Raw genomic sequence first — 19,455 nt, 5'->3', positions numbered from 1 at the left:
CCCCCCCACCCCCCCCCCCCCCCCCCCCCCGCCTCCTGCAGCTGCCAGTGGTGATGAGTAAGCCCTTCATCCAGGAGGCAGCAAGTTTCTCTGCCATCAGTTCTAGCAAAGAGAGCATCAGACCCCAGAATCAGGCATCGGGGGCCGTCATCAAAGGGGCAGAAGCCCCTCTCCTCCCGCCTCAACACCTGGGCAGAGTACGTGTGCACAATTTTTGCATTATTAAATTACTTCCTTAAAATACAATAAACCATACAATTCTCTTTGAAAAGTCCTTCCAATCCCATTCTTAAAATTAACTTATAAAATTGTGCAAAACCCAACACTGACTTCAAATAAATGGGACAAAGAGGTGGGACGAGCGGGAAGTTTGTCGTTGCTGTTGTTCTTTCTTTTTCTTTTTTTAAAATTGAGTTAAAAAAAAAAAACAAACACTAGCTGCATGTCAAAGCAGCTTCGGGGTTAACTCCCTGGAGGCTGTTCACCACAGCTCACAGCTGCATTTCTCAGTGAGGTTTGCTGTGTTCACAGTTCTCAGTGGATGCCCCCACTGAGGTCCTCCACCACGCCCTCTTGTCACAGTTCTCAGTGGATGCCCCCCGCTGAGACCCTCCACCACGCCGTCTTGTCACAGTTCTCAGTGGATGCCCCCGCTGAGATCCTCCACCACGCCCTCCTTGATGAGCTTCAGGAGGAACCTGGTCTCTGTGGTCACATTGTGCATGGCTTGCCAGTTCATGGCGCCCATGCACTGACTGTCAAAGTAGTGCAGAGGGATCCTGGGTTGACTGAGGTCATATCCAAAGCCTGCCAGGCTGACTTCATCACACAGATGCGTAGCTAAGACAATGGCAATGACGCCGATCGTAGGGATATTCTGGAAAGAACACAGACCAATTTATTCATTTAAAAATAATACTTCAATTATTATTTATTTATTTTTGGTTTTTCGAGACAGGGTTTCTCTGTATAGCCCTGGCTGTCCTGGAACTCACTCTGTAGACCAGGCTGGCCTCAAACTCAGAAATCCTCCTGCCTCTGCCTCCCAAGTGCTGGGATCAAAGGTATGCACCATTGCCAGGTCTCTTTTTGTATTTTTAAGATGTGTGTGTATGTATGTGTCTATGTGTGTGTGTATGTATGTATGCACTTGGACGCACATGTCACTGTGTATTCCTGGAGGTCAGAGGACAACTTTCAAGAGCCTTTCCTCTCCTTTCACCATTGAACTTGTATGTTACACGTCACATTCTTCCCTGTGGGTTTTTTTTTTTTTTTTTTCTGATAAAGGTCTTGCCATGTACCCCAAGCTGGCTTCTACCCCATGATCTCCTGCTCTCTCTCTCCTCTGATCTCTCATGATCTCATGATCTCATGATCTCCTCTGGAGTGCTGGATTACCTGTATATGTTGCTCTGCCTGAATACATTTATTTCTGTCACAGTAGATTCAACTAACTTTAGCCCAGCAGGTCCAAGGCTCATCCCATGTTAACTTCTCACTCCTGGCATGCCCTCTGTCTGCACAGAATCATGGCATGCCCTCTGTCTACATGGCATCATGGCACGCCCTCTGCCTGCATGGCTTCATGCTATGCCTCCTGGGATATGCAACCCCAGCACAAAGCTTTCTGGATCTTCAGTCAAGTTTTTGGTAAAAACAGCACCATAAGACAAGTCCAGAGAGCCTGCGGCTGACAGCTCTCCCTGAGAGTTGTCACTGGTCCAGTTGCAAGCTATATTCTGTATCTAAAATGCATGGTCCCAGAAATGTTTCCTGTATTTCTGGAGTGCTTGTGCATACATAGAGGACATCTTGGAAATAGGGCCCCCACACACTGATACTCTCTTGCGTTTCACATATGCCTTATACATATATATTTTATAAGATATGTTTAATGTATCTATATTTTGATTATGACCTATCACATGAGACCAGGTATGGATTTTCCACTTAGGATATATTGTGTTAGCTGTCAAAGAGTTTTTGATTTTCAGATTTAGGATGTTCAACCTGAATTTGTTTTTGGATAGCTTTTAATGTGCTGATGTTTCTTTCATTTTAGTGAAGACTGCCTTCCATAAATATCCCTTTTCGGTAAACTAGAACAAGAGTTGCCCCAGGGCTCATAGACTCTGATGGGGTCAGGGACAGTTCTAGGAGCTCCGTTTCATTCTAAATTGCCTCCTGATCCATGGGCATCCACTCAAAGTCAGCCTCACTGGTTAAAAAGGGCTGTACAGGGCTGGTGTACAGGGCTGGAGAGATGGCTCAGTGATTAAGAGCACTGACTGCTCTTCCAGAGGCCCTGAGTTCAATTCCCAGCAACCACATGGTGTCTCACACCCATCTGTAATGGGCATCTGATGCCACCACATGCCACCTTCTGGTGTGGCTGAAGACAGCGACAGTATACCCACATACATGAAACAAACAAACAAACAAATAAATAAATCTTAAAAAAGAAAAGGGTTGTCATAGCCAGTCTGCACACCTGCTCACAGACAGAGATGAACACCCCTCTGTGCTGTGACTGTGTGTCCTCCTGCCTTGTATCCTCCAACATGTAGCCTGGAATTCAAGTGATAGGCAGGGCACTCGGCACACAAGGGACCCACAGCCAATGCCTGTGCAACTGTGTGTGAAATCAACTTTTCATGGAAGCAATGCATGAAGATGGGGCTGCCAAGATGGCTTAGCAGGTAAAGGTGCCTGCGGCCGAGCCTGATGAGCTGAGTTCAAATCCCAAAAGGTGGAAGGAGAAAACCGAGTCCTACAAGTTGTCCTCTTGACTTACATACACACACGTGCACACACACAGGCACACAAAACACATAAATACATGTAATTTTTAAAAAAGGACTAGAACCTTCCAAAATTGTGTCATCTGTACCAAAAAGCCCTGAGACCACACCTCCTCACAGCCCAGAAAATTTTTCTACCTGATAGAAGGGCATATATACATGAAGAAGTCTCTGATGTGAGATTTTTCAGAGCAGACCTAGGCCACGAAGCAGAGGATATACTTAAACCTTTGATCACCCTACCCTCCCTCCTGGGTGCTAGGAGTGCAGACCTGCCTGGTCTGCGTGGTTCTGGGGATCGGACCCAGGCACTGGTTAATGTGGGCGAGCACTCTGTCAATTGAGCTACACCCTTAGCACCTTAAAACAATTATTACCTGCTAAATAGCTAGGCTATGTTTTATTGTTTTATTCAGCACTTTGCTGCTAATGCCACGGTGAATATCTGTAACTTCCTGAGAGTGGAGACTCTTCTATTTTTTTTTTTTATAATCAAGGTTTCAGAGTAACATTGCTGGGTAAAAGAAATCTACTGTTTTTGAGGCAAGGTTTCACCATGTAGCTGAGTCTGAACCTGCCCTAACTTCCTGAGTGCTGGGCTGATGGAGATGCCAAATGCTTAGCCCAGGTAATTCTAATTTTACAATATTAAAAGATTTTATCTTTATTATTTGTGTATGCATGCGTGTGTGTGTGTGTGTGTGTGTGTGTGTGTGTGTGTATGTGTGTACACCCAAGGAGGGTATCAGGTGCCCTAGAACTGGAGTTACAGACAGTTAGGAGACACCTGATGTGGGTGCTGGGAACTGGACTAAGGTTCTCTGAAAGAATGACATGTGCTTGTAATTGCTGAGCCATGTCTCCATCCGGGACCATCGTTATTTTAAGTTAGCGTAGACTACTAATACAGGAAAGGGGCCACTTTATTCTACCTACATTGCTGCCAGACAAAGATCTTTAAATTTTGTTATAAGGTGAACAAAAAACCCCAATCAAGTGTGGTGGTGTCTACTGGTGATCTCAGTACCTGGAGGCAGAGGCAGGAGAATGAGAGAATTTTAAGGCCAGCCTGGTCTACATAGTGAGTTCTCAGCTAGTCAGTGTCACTTAGTGAGATCATATTTCAAAAACAAAACAAAACAAAACAAAGAAAGTGAGGTTTAAAATTAAAAAAAAAAGCCATGGTGGCTCTAACTGCCTTTTATTTAATTACTGGGAATTAAATATTTTATTGTGTATTTTTATTTATTTTCTTCTTTTGTCAAATGTTCTTAATTTTTGTCGCTATTTTTTTTTTTATTATCCGTATGAGTGTTTTGCCTTCATGTATGCAAGTATATCATATGCATACCCTCAGAATCCAGAAGAGGGCACTAGAGCCCCTGAAACTGGAGTTACAGACATTATGAACTGCTATGTGGGGGCTGGGAACAGAACTCAGGTCCTCTGGAAGTATAGCCAGTGCTTTAAGCTGTCAGCAGCCAGCACTCTTACCTGTCAGAAGTCAGTGCTCTTAACTGTAAGCAAGCACTGAGCCATGTCTCCAGCTCCATCCATTTATTTATTTATTTATTTATTTATTTATTTATTATTTATGTTCTTTTGTTTTAGCTCTAGGAAGAATTCTTTGTATTTTGAGCATTGTTACTTGGTCATACAGGTGCTAAATCCTGTTTAAGAAAGATTTCCTAGCTGGGTATGGTGACATGTGCCTTTAGTCACAGCACTCTAGAGGCAGAGACAGAGGCAGAGGAGGCAGAGGCAGAGACAGAGGTAGAGGGGCAGAGGGGCAGAGGGGCAGAGGGGCAGAGGGGCAGAGGGGCAGAGGGGCAGAGGGGCAGAGGGGCAGAGGGGCAGAGGGGCAGAGGGGCAGAGGGGCAGAGGGGCAGAGGGGCAGAGGGGCAGAGGGGCAGAGGGGCAGAGGGGCAGAGGGGCAGAGGGGCAGAGGGGCAGAGGGGCAGAGGGGCAGAGAGGCAGAGGCAGAGGCAGGTGGATCTACATGAATTTGAGGCCAGCCTGCTCTACAAAGTGAGTTCCAGGACAGCCAGGACTATACAGAGAAACCCTGTCTTATAAAAGGGATTTCCATACTGGTCTTTAAAAGTTTTTAAAGACATGAGCCTCACTACCAAGCTATAAGAAAAGGATTCTCCACACCGCCCCCTTCAGGTGGCATATACTAATTGCAGGGTAACACCCTACTTAATAGACAACCTAGAACAAAAAGGTTTTCAAATTAGGCTGCAAAGTAAATCATCTGGGCAATTTTGAAAATCCCCACGTACAGACCACAACACTGACCAATAAAGTCTGAATGTCTGATATGGGGCCAGTCTAAAAAGCACTGTCTTAGAGGGCTGACTTTATTATCATCTGTGAAGTGATGGTAAGTACCAATTCTTACTATCTTGTAGAGACAAAACATACAGAAACCTTTTAGATTAACAAGTAACAAAGATACCTTAAGTAACCTCTCAGTGATGTGTCACTCTCCTAAAGACCAGGAAGAAGGCTAATTCAACCATGAAGAGCCCTGGCACCAAGGGGTGTAATGATAACCACACATGGACACTGGTCAGTGACTAGGTTTCTCTACTGGAGATGCTTCTAGAACAGTGGTTCTCAATCTTCCTAATGCTGAGACCCTTTAATATAGTTCCTCATGTTGTGGTGACCCCCCAGTTATAAAATTATTCTTGTTGCTACTTCATAACTGTAATTTTGATACTGTTATGAATCATAATGTAAGTATCCGATATGCAGGATGTCTGATATGTAACCCCTGTGAAAGGGTCATTTGATCCCTAAAAGGCCTGCAACCCACAGGTTGAGAGAAACTGTTCTAGGGGTACAGATGAGTCCACACAAAACTTAAACAAGTTTCCTCTTGTACACAGAGAACAGTTAAACGACTAGCAATGAAAATACCTTATCAAGACCCCAGAATCTTGACTGAGGTTCTGGGTACTGAAGGATGTTGAAGGCAGTTTCTTTGATGATAACTGGGTTCAAAATCCTGAACTGCTTCGGCTGCAGTGGGATTTTTTCTGCCACCTGCTTCCAAAAGAAGAGACGAACCCAAAATGGCTGAGGAAAGAGTACAAGCAACCATTAGGATGGTTAGTAATGTTATCCTGTCAACAGGGGTGATAAGGAATTCACTGTTAATTATGCCAAGGTCATAGGCTTTGTACCCCAGACACTAGAGTATTGTCATCTAAATGCATGCGGATCCAGTACTTCAACCCAAAAATGTAACCCTGAAACTTGTAATTTACAAAGGTGGCACAGACCTCAATAGAAATGATAGAACCAGTTTGTTTGCTTGAGGAAGACATTCCCCAGGGATGACCTGAGGGTGTCTTTTACAATCTAGAGCCACTGTGTTCCCAGGGAAGGACAATTAACTGGCTGGATTTAAGGGTACTGAGTGCTGTGTGTGACTTGCTGGATGGGTCCTCAACACATATCCACTTTCCACTGATATTATTTCCAAGTCTCATGAAGTTGCTTAGCAACAGGCTGTAAGTTACTTCATGTTCCCATCAGAATTCTATGCAATAGAAAATCCAGATCACAATAATCTGCAGAGAATCAGGCTCTGGAGATAGAAATGGCTCCATCACATAGTATGAACCTAATTTAAAACAATATGTATTTTAGTTTTCTATTTAGTGTGTGTGTGTGTGTCATCAGGCATGATGGCAGGTACCTTTACCCTCTGAGCCACCTTTGCTGGCCCTATCCTCTTAGTTTTAGAGATAGATATTTGTCATCAGCTTGATAACTGAGCTCTGAAAATTATTTCACTTTAATGGATAGAACTACAAAGTAATGTTATTTGATTACCAGAAAGACCAACAGGAATCTGACCAAGTGGAAGGCTCTGCTCTGTCTTTCTAGAAAGCTTTGGATTTACCACAATGACAGGATCCCGACCATAGCATCTTTGGATTGAATATATATATATATATATATATATATATATATATATATATATATATATATTTTTTTTTTTTTTTTTTTTTCCTTCATCCTAGCAGTCTCTCTTCTTGAAGTAACTGAAAGCCATTCGAGTCTATCTTGGAGAACAAGGTAACTAACCTCAGAATACAAAGTGTGGTCCTAAAGCCCACACTCCCTTTTAGTAATGTCCACCGTTTTCACTTAAAAGTCTCTCCTGATTTCAATTTATTTCTTTGTTTCTAAGACAGGATCACATGTAGCCCAGGCTGGCCTCAAATTATATGCAGCTGAGGGTGACCCAGAGCTTATCCTCCTGTCCCCACTTTCCAAATCGAGATTGCAGGTGTGCACCCCCATGCCCGGCTTTCTGTGGTGCTGGGCCTTCTGCATGCCAGGCAAGTACTCTACAACTGAGCTGCATTTTCAGTTCCATGAACCAATTCTTAACCAGGTCTGGAAGCAATTTGCAGCAAGAGTTCTGAGGTGTTTTTACAAAGAGGGAGAGTATAATTTGAAAGACAACACAAAAGTATGAATTCTACTGTCTATTTAAAAATAAATGTCCGTAATTGCAATCCAAGATGCTCTAACTTTTTACCAATGTTTGACTGCCTGAGGAATTTGGGTTCTTACCAGGCTTTCATTTTTTACCATTGCTTGAAGCCACTTGAAATCAACACTCTTAAATAAAACAGTAACGAACAAGTCATTGGCGTAGTATTCAACATCCGACAGTGGAGCCCCTTCCGGATAAGTCATCCTTATAGTAGTTTTATTTCCAACGTGTTCAGAGTAACCCTCTATCGGTGCACTGTTTAACCTGGTCAAAGGGAACAACTGTCAAAGGAAGCCATTAACCATCTCGCCACACCACGTGACATCCCAACATCCTATGCCACATCCTCCATGCATCAGGACACTGTTGGAGCAGGCTTCCCTCCCAGCGGCCTCGGTGCACTGCACAACACTGTCCTTCAGGATCCTGGCTGCACACAGCCTGCAGTCCCCAGAAGAACACCAGCATATGGCCCAGGACTGTCAATGTCAGCAGTTCTGCCATGTCCTGGAGTTTGAAGCTAATCCAAACATATAACATTTGGGGCTTTCCTAGATATTACTTTCTTTCAAAATCTCCTGTTTGCTTTGACAATTAAGAGTTCTTGACAGAATCCCAAAGTTTCCCGAGTCCTTGGGGTTATGGAGATGCACCACTGTGCCCAGCTAGTTAATGGTCTTCTGAAATCCCATAAAAGTGTCTGCTGCACAATTGTGTCTAAACTTTCTGTCTCATGGCTACTTCCTCTCCCAGACCTTAAACACCTAACTCCTTGGTTACTAAAACAAGCTACTGAATAGGTCAACTAAATGGCAAAGCATGCCACTGGGCCAGATTGTTTTCTTCTGTTTTGAAACTGAAGGGCATGGTTTGTATACACACACACTCTCTGATCTCGATCATCGTGTCCTTGTTCTAAGGAAAGGCATGCTCGTGTTCTTAGGGCTTGCTATTTGCAACTTTCAAAAATGGGTCAGCAGAGAGTAACAGTACAGATGGACTGTCAGTGGACTGACTTAAAATCTTTCAACTTTATGATGGTTCAAAGCTAGGAGCATTTGACAGAAACCCGACTGTGAACTCTGGATTTTGATTTTTCCTGGGCTGGTGACCTGTATGGTGTGGTACCTTTTTATGATGCTACGGGGTGGCGGTCATAGGGATCATGAGGGGAAATGGAAGCTCAGTAGGCTGGAGGAGGCAACGCATCCCCACTCCTCACCTTCCCTTACATGCACGAGTGGGTTGACATGGGAAGTCCTCCTCAATGGCTCTCCACCTTAATCACTGCGACAGGTCTCTCAGTTGAAGCCAGAGCTCACCGGTATGACTACTTTAGCCAGCCAGCCTGCCCAGGGGATCCCCTGCCTCTGCCTTCTGAGTCTGGAATTATAGAGCGTGGAATTTACAGCTGGGCTGCCAATGTCTACTTGGCATTTCCCTGGGCACTGGAGGGGTGAGCCCCAGTGCTACAACAAGAATCTATGCACTGAGCTACCTCCCTTGCCCCTCGTGCATCTTTTGATCAAAGGTACGCAGTGGGAGCCTCCGGAGCATCTGCATAGACGATACAGGGAAAGTACGCTCAGCCAGGTGTGCTCAGCCAGGGCGTTTAGGAGAAGGTGAATGGGAAGTATCTGGACCATCTCCACGGACTTATGAAAATAAAGATGCTTCTTAATCTTTCTCTTTCTAACTAGGCTTGATGCACCCATCACCGACCCTGGTGCACAGGAGCCTCCCTGCCCTTGAAGCCCTTATGCCCAGTCCCGCCACCTCAGGACATCAAGCCTCATTTCTGGTCCCTCCCAGCTGTCTTATCCCTGTCCCTGAACACCAGTTAGGGTTCTTCATTCAGCCATCCCTGTCTGACTCTTCTCTGAGAAGAGACACATTGCTGTCCTTCTACGCCAGCTTGATACGCAGTCCCCTCTAGCCATCAGTCCTGGAAGTGAAGGTCTGCCCTGTCTGTATTGGTTCTAACCCACTTCTTTCCCAAAGGCTAGCCATGAACCACTGGATGGGTGAGGGGGTCCGGGCCCTGTCTTGCGCAGTGTTACTTGCACACAGGCATTAATTTGTTCAAATGGGCCCAGGTACAAGGTTCTGGAAGCCTTCAGACCTTGTATTTAATCAGTTAGGGACTGAGATCTTTATGTCTTCCGTGGTACCAGACACTCATGACAGCAACTACCGGGGTTATTTCTGAGAGGGAAGCACTTAACACTGCCAGGTAACAAAAGGCCGGAACAGGTGGCAGCTGTTACATGCCAGTGACCCCTGTGAGACCTGGCCCACTCTGCTCTGCTCCCAGTCATCTGCGGCTTCCTTCTGCTCCCTCCTGGTTTCTTTTCCTTGTCCTTTGAATACCCAACCTTTCCTAGGAAGGCCTTTTACCCACCGTACCTCCCCCCAGCCCTCTGCTTCCCATGCCCTCTCCCTAAGTAGCGGTAGCATTTACAGAGCAGTGAACAGTATCCTGTCACTCACTGCTCTTAGTTTACAATCGTCTGCGCATCTGGTCTCCACAGTGGATGAACCCTCCGGCTTCTGGATTACAGATGAGGAAACTGAGGCAACATGGAGTGGTTGGCCCAAATCACAAAGGTCCCATGTGAACATCCTCACTTTGGGGATCAAAATGGCTGGGATAGGTTTTGTCATGTCCCTTGCTAACCAGTTCTTTCCACGTCTCGGTTTCTGTTAGTGGTTCTGTTAAGGCCTGAGGCCTCTGGAGTAGAAATCTTTCTATCACTTGACATTAGTTTTCAAACCATTAAAAGGGGCTGTCAATTACTTTTTAATATGCTCTCTCAGATTCAGTCTCGTCACTGCTTCCACTTTCTGTATGTCACCCCCAACCATATATGTCACACCTTCATCCCTAGGTGCTGCTCCATTCTCCTCTCTTCCATCTGTCCGTGTGTCTCTGTAGGACAGACTGAATTAGGACCCAGATCTTGTCGCTAATTTACTGCACTGTAAACCAGGGTTGGAAAAATAGGCCCTAAGCCTTGAAGAAACCAATTCTATTTTAAATAACTTATCTAAGGAACCACTCAGAGCTGGATAAAAAGATACAAGCATAAAAATATGCAAAGTAGTTTCATAATAAAAAGGAAAGAGACATAAATCGTCTAATGTCTGGCAAAAGAGTCACCAAAAAATTATCTTCTTCTACAGGAGCTCTGAATACTAATGTAATCATAACTGTAAGTTAAAATATTTTATAAAAACACGAATGGAGGGATAGAGAGACGCCCCATCGGCGAGGATTGCTGGCTGCCCTTCCCAAAGACCGTGACTTGGTTTCTAGCAGCCATACTGGGTGGCTCACAATAGTCTATAACTTCTCTCAGGAGATTCTGATGTCCTCTCTGGCCTCCACAGGCACTCCCATGCATGTGCACATGAAAGAATAAATTGTAAAAATGAAATTTTAGGTCTCAAAATTAGGTTTCTTAGGTTCAGAGTTTCAATTTACATAGGTTTCTTAGGTTCAGAGTTTCAATTTACACTCAAGTGTTAGCTGCCCCTGGGGTGCATTCCAAGGGCTTAAATAAACATTTCAAAGGCACAAAAGACCCAAGATAGAGGCAATAAAATACCTGGGTAAACGGAAGTCACTTGAAAGGAATTCTCCCAGGAGCAAGATACAGATGTAAATTAGGGTAATTGGGATGGGGGCTAGATGGAAACCAGGCTTGGGAACGGATGTTTGAGATATCCAATCATATGTAACCGCGCCAAACTTTCCCGCTCTCCCCAACCCCTACCCATAAATATCCCAAGTTTCCGGGGCTAGGGGGTCGGAATCCCTATCTCCTGCGTGAGATATATTCCGGCCCGAGGGCCCTCGTCATTAAACCTCCTCTGCAATTGCATCAAGAAGGTTTCTCGTGTGTCCTTGGGTTCGTACAGGTCCGGACTTGGGTGAGAGTCCCCTTTTGGGGTCTTACATTTGGTTCCCTGACCGGGAAGTGCACGACCCCAGGACTCACGATGGCCCCTTGGAGGTAGGTCTGTATGAGTGGAGTGTGTCTGAGTGCAGCGCTGCTGTTTTTTGTCTCTGTGTTTTGGTTTCTGCTGCTGTCCTTGTTTCTGTGTTTGATATTGGTTTCTTTGGTGAGGGGAATTTTCCCCATCGGAGACTGAGCGCAGCTGTCATTGTGGACCGTGAGGGCCCAAATGATTGTGGATGGACAGACGTGTTGATACCCACAGGCTGCAGCCCGAGAAGGACGCTTCCCGGGTGGTTAGGGAGTCAGAGTGGTCTGGCTGCCCTGTTTTGGAACAAGGAGACAGGAGCGCTCCTACTTGGGGAGAAGACGTGGAATCCTTCTCCATCTGGGGTCATGACCAAATGTGGTTAAGTGTTATTTGTGCCACCCGTGGCAGGGGTGAGCTATCTGTGTTTTATATGCTGCTCGTGAAAGGGGTGAGCTATTTGTGTTGTTTTTTTATATGTGTGTGTCTTTTCTTGGCAAATCATCTGTGTGTTAGCTGTTAATCTGCTGTGTTAAACATCTTGAGTTAGAAATAGGTAACATGATTGCCGGCAGAGAGGAATAAAGCCGCCGGTACAAAAATATAGCTGCAGAAAGGCAGGAGATGAGTTTCCAGCCTCCTGTGTGATGAATTAAGTACGAGCGGGAAGCGAGAGGCGGGTGGCGAACACATACAGGCGGGCGGCTAGCGAGAGATAAGGGCTTTAGTGAGTGCGCGCGACATCCTGAGAACTACGTTTCCCAACAGGCCTTGCAACTTTGACAATTATATCCAAGATGGCAGCCGGCCTGAGAACTACGTTTCCCAACAGGCCATGCGGTTTCCAGACACCGCTGCGATTGTTGACAATTCTGTGCCTCTGATATAGTGATAGGGGCAGTCTATTGTGTTGTCTTTCCTTGTCTTTTCTTGATAAACTTCGTTCTGTGTTATTTGTTTCACATGTTCTTGGACTCTGACTGACAATTGACGTTCCTTTTCTTTCTTCTGGACTGATACTGTGTTAACATCCTGAGTTTTAAAAGCAGAAACAATGAGACAGGCAAGTCCTGTTCCATAGCTTGTGGCCAAGAGAAAGCTCTGTTCCTCTGGAGAAAGAGACAGAGTGTGTCAGGTGCCTGATTTGATGTGATGAACTACTAAAACTGCTTACTTAATTTAGTTTAAAACTTACTTGTGAGACAGTCTCAATTTGCACAAGAAAAACTGATAATTCGCCCTGCTCTGTGGCCAGGAGAAAGACACCAACAGAAAGAACCTTGAAGAGAACAGACTGTTTTCATAAGCGGCTCTTAGAAGGGGGCCAACAGTTGTTTTAGCTTCTATAATAAGAGAGTTGATAGTGAGTTTTCCTAGTTTAATAAATAAAAGAGCACTTTTTTCCTTTAGTTACAGCTAAAAAGTTACAGGCTGTCCTGAGTCAGAATATATATATATATATATATATATGTAAGCTTCTATTTTGATAGACTTTCTAGCCATTGCTGTCTGAGATAATTTCATTATTTATATGAGACTTCCATTAAGATTTGGTTCAAAGGTGAAAATTCAGACAAGAAGAAGTGGTGAGGACTTGTGCTCTTATGTTAGATATAAAATGTTTACTTTGTTGTTCTTGTTGTATATCACTTCTACCAAAGTTTCTATTTTGTTAAAAGTTAAATTCAAATAAGTGTCAAATGTAACTCAAGTTGCCTTTTAAAAATTGTTAATAACTGTGTGAACCTTCAACACCTTAATAATCCTTGCTGTGAAATGCTACAGATAAGGCTATTCATTCTGATTTGGTTTCTTTCTTAGAGCTTCAGAGGTGAGCTCACATTACACTTGTGGACAAGGTACTGTTTGCAAAATGAATTAGGTTATGGTCTCTAGTGTGATATAAACAACAGTCATGCAGCCTCACAGATACACTAGTCTGTACAGAGTTCTAAGAGACTATTTACTGCTTTACAGGTGATCAAAAACAATAAATAAGATAAAAGCCTCTCTTCCAGGTGTTCAGAGGTCTCTATAAATTGACTAAGTTTTAAAAGCTATCCTTTGTGCTTCCCACAATTATAGTTAACTCAGTCATTCTGGATTTCTGACGGGATTGGAAACTTATAGCTATTTACCTTGAGAAAAAAAGAAAAAAGATTTAAATAGATGGTCGGCAGCTGACATTCATCCTAAAGCCAGGTTCAGAACTAAATGTTTTAGTCAAGATAGATGACAGAGGTGCTAGTTAGTCAAAAAAAAAAAAAAAAAATAGACTGGGTAGTAAGACTATCTTATACTTCACTGATAAAAATTGACATAATTATGCTCTAATTATATTTTGAAAAGAAAAAGTTTCATTTTAAAAGCCTTGCTTTCACAAGACCTTTGCAGGTTCTGGTCTTCAGAAGTAAAGAGCAGGCGGGGACACCGGAGAAAGAATGTTCCTTCAGACATGGAGACATTGGGGACCCCGTCAATTGATCAGGCCGTGGTCAGCAGCAGGTCAATTTGGAGCAGATGTGACTGAGACCTTCATGTGACAGAAGGTAAGGGACACCCAAAGGCCCACGCCAGATCCCGCTGATAGATCTTGAGAGAGAGGGTTACATGAGACCCCACTAAGTTTGATCAGGAAGCAGAGATCAGATAAGTTACCCACAGTCTTTCTAGACTAGCTCATAGAGACATTCTGTCAGTGTAGACAAGGCTTCAGAGGCTAGAGAGACTAGAGGATAAGTCATTGAAAGATTTAAGAAATATACTACATATTAAAATTATTGATGGTAATAACAAGTGGGAAAAGATTTAAAAGAAAGGAATAAAGAAGAGGAATAGAGAAGGGTTAATGTAAGTCTAGAAGAAAAGAGTAGAGAAGAAGAATAGAGATAAGTTGCTGTGAGTTCAGAAGAATAGAGAGGAATAGAGAGGAATAGAGAGAGGTGAAGAAAGAAAAAGGTGACAGGAAAGAATTTACAGAAAGCAAAAAAAAAAAAAAGGGACTCCAATCAAAGAGAGATAAAACTCTTTGAAAAAGACCAGTGTGTGCATTGCAAGTAAAGGAGCCAGCTTCAGGGTCCAAGAGGGCCCTAACAAATAGAAGCCAGGGCCAGAAAATCCCAGGCCTCGAAAAACACCCACCCCAAGTGGTGAAGATAACAGCTCTGTGTGAAGACGGCTATTGAGATAGATGGGGCCACCCAACTTTTGATAGACATGGGGGCTTCCTCCAGGCCAATGGGTCAAAACGTATTCATGGACTACCCGAAAATGGTGGACTAAGAGATGGGCTGGGTATCCCATTCATTTATGGTCATCCTAGGCTGCTCCTATCCCCTGTCTGGTTGAGGGGATACCCCCTAAGATGGACATCCAGATACAACACTTCCTGGGCTGCAACTAGCTGACAAGAATTCAACGGATAGAAGACTGACTTCAGCCAGGAGCCGAGATAACCTGCTTTACAGACGGGAGCAGTTTTCTCCATGCTGGTCAGAGACAAGCCAACTTACTGTGTTACTGTGGTGGACAAATGTCATCTGGGCTGACTCCCCACCCCTGGCCTCGTCGGTACAGAGAGCAACCTTGGAACTTGTGGGGCTGACGAGAAAACCAACATCTACATGGACAACAGATATGCTTTTGCCATAGCCCATGTCTGCAGGACTATATACCAAGAGAGAAAACCCTGATGAAGCCAGCAACTGTGAGTACTCATTGCCCAGGACACCAAAAGGGAAGAGATTCAGTGGCCTGAGGCAATAACTGGACAAATCAAGTGTCTTGATATGAGAGCCTGTTCCAGTTGTGGGCCTAAGAGATGGCCTCACTTAAAACACAGAATAAGAGAAAGAACTCAGATTACTAGCCATCCTGCCAGATACTATCTAGAAAAAAATATAAAATGGTGCACACAAGAAGGGAGAACTATACTCCCCAGAAAACAAAAGATTTACCAGGTTAAATACACAGATAGACTCTTAAGATAAGAGTACAACCAAGCAGCCAAGAGATTTAAAAACATATAATAGACCTCAGGTTTTGGGCCAGGGAAATGATAAGACAGTGTAGGATATGCCAACAAATAAAGGCTTATGAGACTTAGAGTAAATAAGAAAAAGAGTTAAAAGGGAACAGCCTAGAATAAAAGTTGTCCCGAGGTTTTCAAACATCTGAGATAATTAGATCAGATAATAGCCTTGCCTTTGTTTGTAAGATAAGTCAGAAATTGTCAGAAATATTAGAGACTAATTAGAAGCTCCACTGTTTATACTGTCTCCAGAGCTTAAGACAGGTAGAGAGAATAAACAGAACCCTAAAAAACTAAATTACCCCTGAGAACTGGCGCTGGCTAGAGTGTCCCTTTCCTTGTCCCTATTCCAAACCCAGAATGTCCCTCTTCTGTGAGAGATGATTTTTCAGGCTACTAAGAAACTATTCCTGATGCTGTCGAACATAACTCGTGCCAACACCTGCGTCTGATGCCAACTGGAGAGAACAGCCAGACACCTGAACAACCTCCTCAGGCTCAAGATCACCTGCCGTTCTACAAGGCCAAGGACCAGCAGGCCTTGACTCCTGAGATATGCCCATCCTGGAGACACAGGGATAGAGATTGCCCAATTGTCAGAGATAAGAGACATTTGAATCTAAACTGTGTCCCAGACACAGCCTTAAAGAGTGGGACTTAAGCTACATATGTACATCCCCGAGATGAAAAAAAGCCAACAGGCCCATCAGTGTGTGTGTATATATATATGTATATGTATATGTATATGTATATGTAGAGAGAGAGAGAGAGAGACAGCTACTTTACCTAAAGTACATACTAGAAACCATCCAGGGGGTGAGAAAAAGATAGTTTAAGATTCAATGACAAAGATATAATTAGATGCTTAGACAACAATATCACTCTTTACACCCAGATGATGATTCATAATTCCAAGATTGGAATTTGACCATGAGAGAAAAGGAGGAAATGAAAGAATAAATTGTAAAAATGAAATTTTAGGTCTCAAAATTAGGTTTCTTAGGTTCAGAGTTTCAATTTACATAGGTTTCTTAGGTTCAGAGTTTCAATTTACACTCAAGTGTTAGCTGCCCCTGGGGTGCATTCCAAGGGCTTAAATAAACATTTCAAAGGCACAAAAGACCCAAGATAGAGGCAATAAAATACCTGGGTAAACGGAAGTCACTTGAAAGGAATTCTCCCAGGAGCAAGATACAGATGTAAATTAGGGTAATTGGGATGGGGGCTAGATGGAAACCAGGCTTGGGAACGGATGTTTGAGATATCCAATCATATGTAACCGCGCCAAACTTTCCCGCTCTCCCCAACCCCTACCCATAAATATCCCAAGTTTCCGGGGCTAGGGGGTCGGAATCCCTATCTCCTGCGTGAGATATATTCCGGCCCGAGGGCCCTCGTCATTAAACCTCCTCTGCAATTGCATCAAGAAGGTTTCTCGTGTGTCCTTGGGTTCGTACAGGTCCGGACTTGGGTGAGAGTCCCCTTTTGGGGTCTTACACACACACACACACACGGATTATACAAATAAAAAACAAAATCAATCTTTAGAGAGAGACAGAAACTCAGATGCAAGCACACGGCCAGAGCAAGTGTGAGGAGCGGCACAGCAATCAGCAGTGGCTGGTGATTCGCGCCACGAGTGGCTGTTATTTTCTTCTTAATAATGGGTATATTTTACATTTATAATTGGAAAACCTTTTTATTTCCTGTGCTATCACTAAATTCAGGACCCTGTGTATTATAAGCAAGCAATCTACCATTCGGCTATACCCCTAATCTAGAAAAATAACTTTTAGGAACTGTGTGGGGGCACATGCCTTTAACCCTAGGCAGAGAGGTCCCATCCTAGAAAACCAAAACCAACCAACCAAACAAAACACCTCCCCAACAACAAGTCCCCAAACCAAACAAGTATGCAAGCAAGCAAAACCCCCTTTGGAGAGTCAGGAAAGTCACTGAGCTCTAGGGTGGCTGTTTCTTGCCTGTGCTGAGTTCTGACTGCCCTGGAGGCTGTTCATCCTCCCAGAGCTCACTATCCCTAAACTCTGCTCCCAGGGTCAGGTGTCCCCCATTGTCTTCCCGCCTTGCATCAGCCTACAGCCCCTGCCTAACAGTACTGTTTACAAAGTGCCCCTGTCTTTCAAAACCTCCTTCCTCTGCAAGACCCGGCAAGTGATGATGGCAGCCCACAGTATATGCCTTGAATCTAGGATAACCAATACACAATTTAGACACCTGGCCATTTGTGATTTTGTTTAAATACCCCCAAGAGTTGAAGTGGGGGTGCTGAAGAGTTCCCACTGCTTCTCTCTGTCCCTGGAGCTGCACTAGCCCAGAGTACAAGACTAAATTGTAGAGGAGAAAGGCTGGTTTTGAGCGCAGATACCTTATTACCACATCGAACTGGTTGAGGGCGTGGCCCAGCTTTAGTCCTCGAAGGATGCCCCCGTTCCCGATAACCACACAGCGCTTGCAGTGCTTGGCTCTCAAGTGTTCAGGAAAGTCATGCTCAGGCAGCATATCCAACAGGCTCTGGACTTTACTGGAGAACTTCCGGAATCCAAAAGGCGGGTCGTACTTAAGCTCAGCTTCACTGGCCGTGGGGACCTTCTGCACAAAAGGCTCCAAGTCGATGCTGTACCTGTCCTCAAATAACAGAGCCATAGCTTTCTTCGCATACCTGGGCCGACATTCCTTCTGTAAGACTTCCTGGGCATATCTCTGAACTCTCTGGAAGGGATAACCAACATAGGCTTAAAACCTCTCCAACATTAGAATTTAACACGTCTAGACATCCAGGCCTGTGATGCCTGGAGTCACTCCCTTGTTGATTACCATCTGGTAATACAGGACGTTTACCTTTTAGGGTTAGTGTTTTGCTCAGGAACAGAAAGGAACCAGAGGGCCACAACTATGACGACGAGAATAGAAACTCCACAAGGCTATTACTTTCACTATGCCACTGAGACAAACTGTCACCAGACGATGGGCCCTAAGTTGGCCGACTGCATTTACCTGCAGTATGCAAAGTGGTCAGATTTACAGAAAATGCAAAGGAGAATGGCGGGACCAGGGACTGAGGAGACAGAGAGATAAGGAATGTGCCTAACAGGCACAAAGCGGTGGTTTTCAAAGGTTCTGGAGAGCCTGCAAGATGGCTCAGTAGGTAAAGGTGCCTGCTGCTGACCTGAGTTTAATCTCTGGGACCCACAGGATGGAAGGAGAGAGCGGACTACCAAAAGTGGTCCTCTGACATCCATACTGTTATAGTGTGCACACACACATACACGCAAACACACACAGCTTAGTAGTATGTTTGCTTGGCATCTGGCAATGCTCTGGTTTGGCCCACAGGACTTGCTAAGATGGTAAATTTTGTTATATAGGGTTTTGTTTGTTTTTCATTTGTTTGACTTTTTTTTTTTTTTTTTTTTTTTTTTTTTTTTTTTTTTTTTTTACTGTGATAACAATAAAGAACTTCATGTTTTCCAACCAGCAGGGCAGTAAACAGTCTTGTTTCTCAACAGGGTTAAGTAGCTTTTGCCTTCAGGGTTATCAGAGAACAAGTGTCCTGACCACACAGAACTTGCTGGTTCCTGTGTCCTTGCCCAGAGCTGGCCATCAGCAAGGCCAGCTGCTGAGGCCCAGTCAGAAGACTTCCCATGTGCTGCTCCTGCTTCGTGATTCCCGTGTTGTGTCTGACAGCCTCACATACCTACTCCCATGCAGCTGCCTCTTGTGTGCACACAAGTCCGTGTGGATGTGTGGCACAGGCTCCTGTGCGTCCCAGGAGACCTATTTTTAGGACTGTATCTTGTCTTCAAACCTGTCAGTGTATCATGAAGATTCTTACTGTTGTAGTTTTAGACATTACCTCAGCTGTTTTCCTCAGAGTCTTATTACTTTTAATTTTTTATTATGCTTTATTCTGTGTGTGTGTGTGCACATTCGTGTTCATGTGTGTGTCGGGTATCTGAGGTCAACTTATGGGAGGCAGTTTTCTCCTTCTTCCATGTGGGGTTAAGGGAGGAATTGGCTGTTAGTCTCGGCTGCAGGTGCTTTTTACACAGGGAGCCACTTCATCAGCCATTAGTGATTTTTATAAAATATGT

The 19,455-nt window shown here is 44.2% G+C and overlaps 1 protein-coding gene across 4 annotated transcripts in view; it reads right to left on the bottom strand.

Annotated features, from left to right (window-relative positions):
- Positions 1–202: 202 nt before the first annotated feature.
- The window catches only part of St3gal5 (ST3 beta-galactoside alpha-2,3-sialyltransferase 5), a 67,071-nt gene continuing 47,818 nt past the window's right edge, over positions 203–19,455 (bottom strand). For 3 of the 4 annotated variants that reach the window (XM_034512566.2, XM_076939908.1, XM_076939909.1), the window contains exons 4-7: positions 17,730–18,073; positions 7,404–7,590; positions 5,733–5,891; positions 203–877 (exon numbers count right to left, since the gene is read on the bottom strand). In XM_034512566.2, coding sequence (XP_034368457.1) covers positions 638–877; positions 5,733–5,891; positions 7,404–7,590; positions 17,730–18,073 — 930 coding nt within the window. In that variant the 3' untranslated portion in view covers positions 203–637. The remainder of the gene's footprint in view (positions 878–5,732; positions 5,892–7,403; positions 7,591–17,729; positions 18,074–19,455) is intronic. The other variant, XM_076939910.1, reaches the window with a different exon arrangement.

Source organism: Arvicanthis niloticus, chromosome 9 (genome assembly GCF_011762505.2).
Source record: "Arvicanthis niloticus isolate mArvNil1 chromosome 9, mArvNil1.pat.X, whole genome shotgun sequence".
NCBI classification, from domain to species: Eukaryota; Metazoa; Chordata; class Mammalia; order Rodentia; family Muridae; genus Arvicanthis; species Arvicanthis niloticus.
This window is presented reverse-complemented; position numbering and strand designations above follow the sequence as displayed.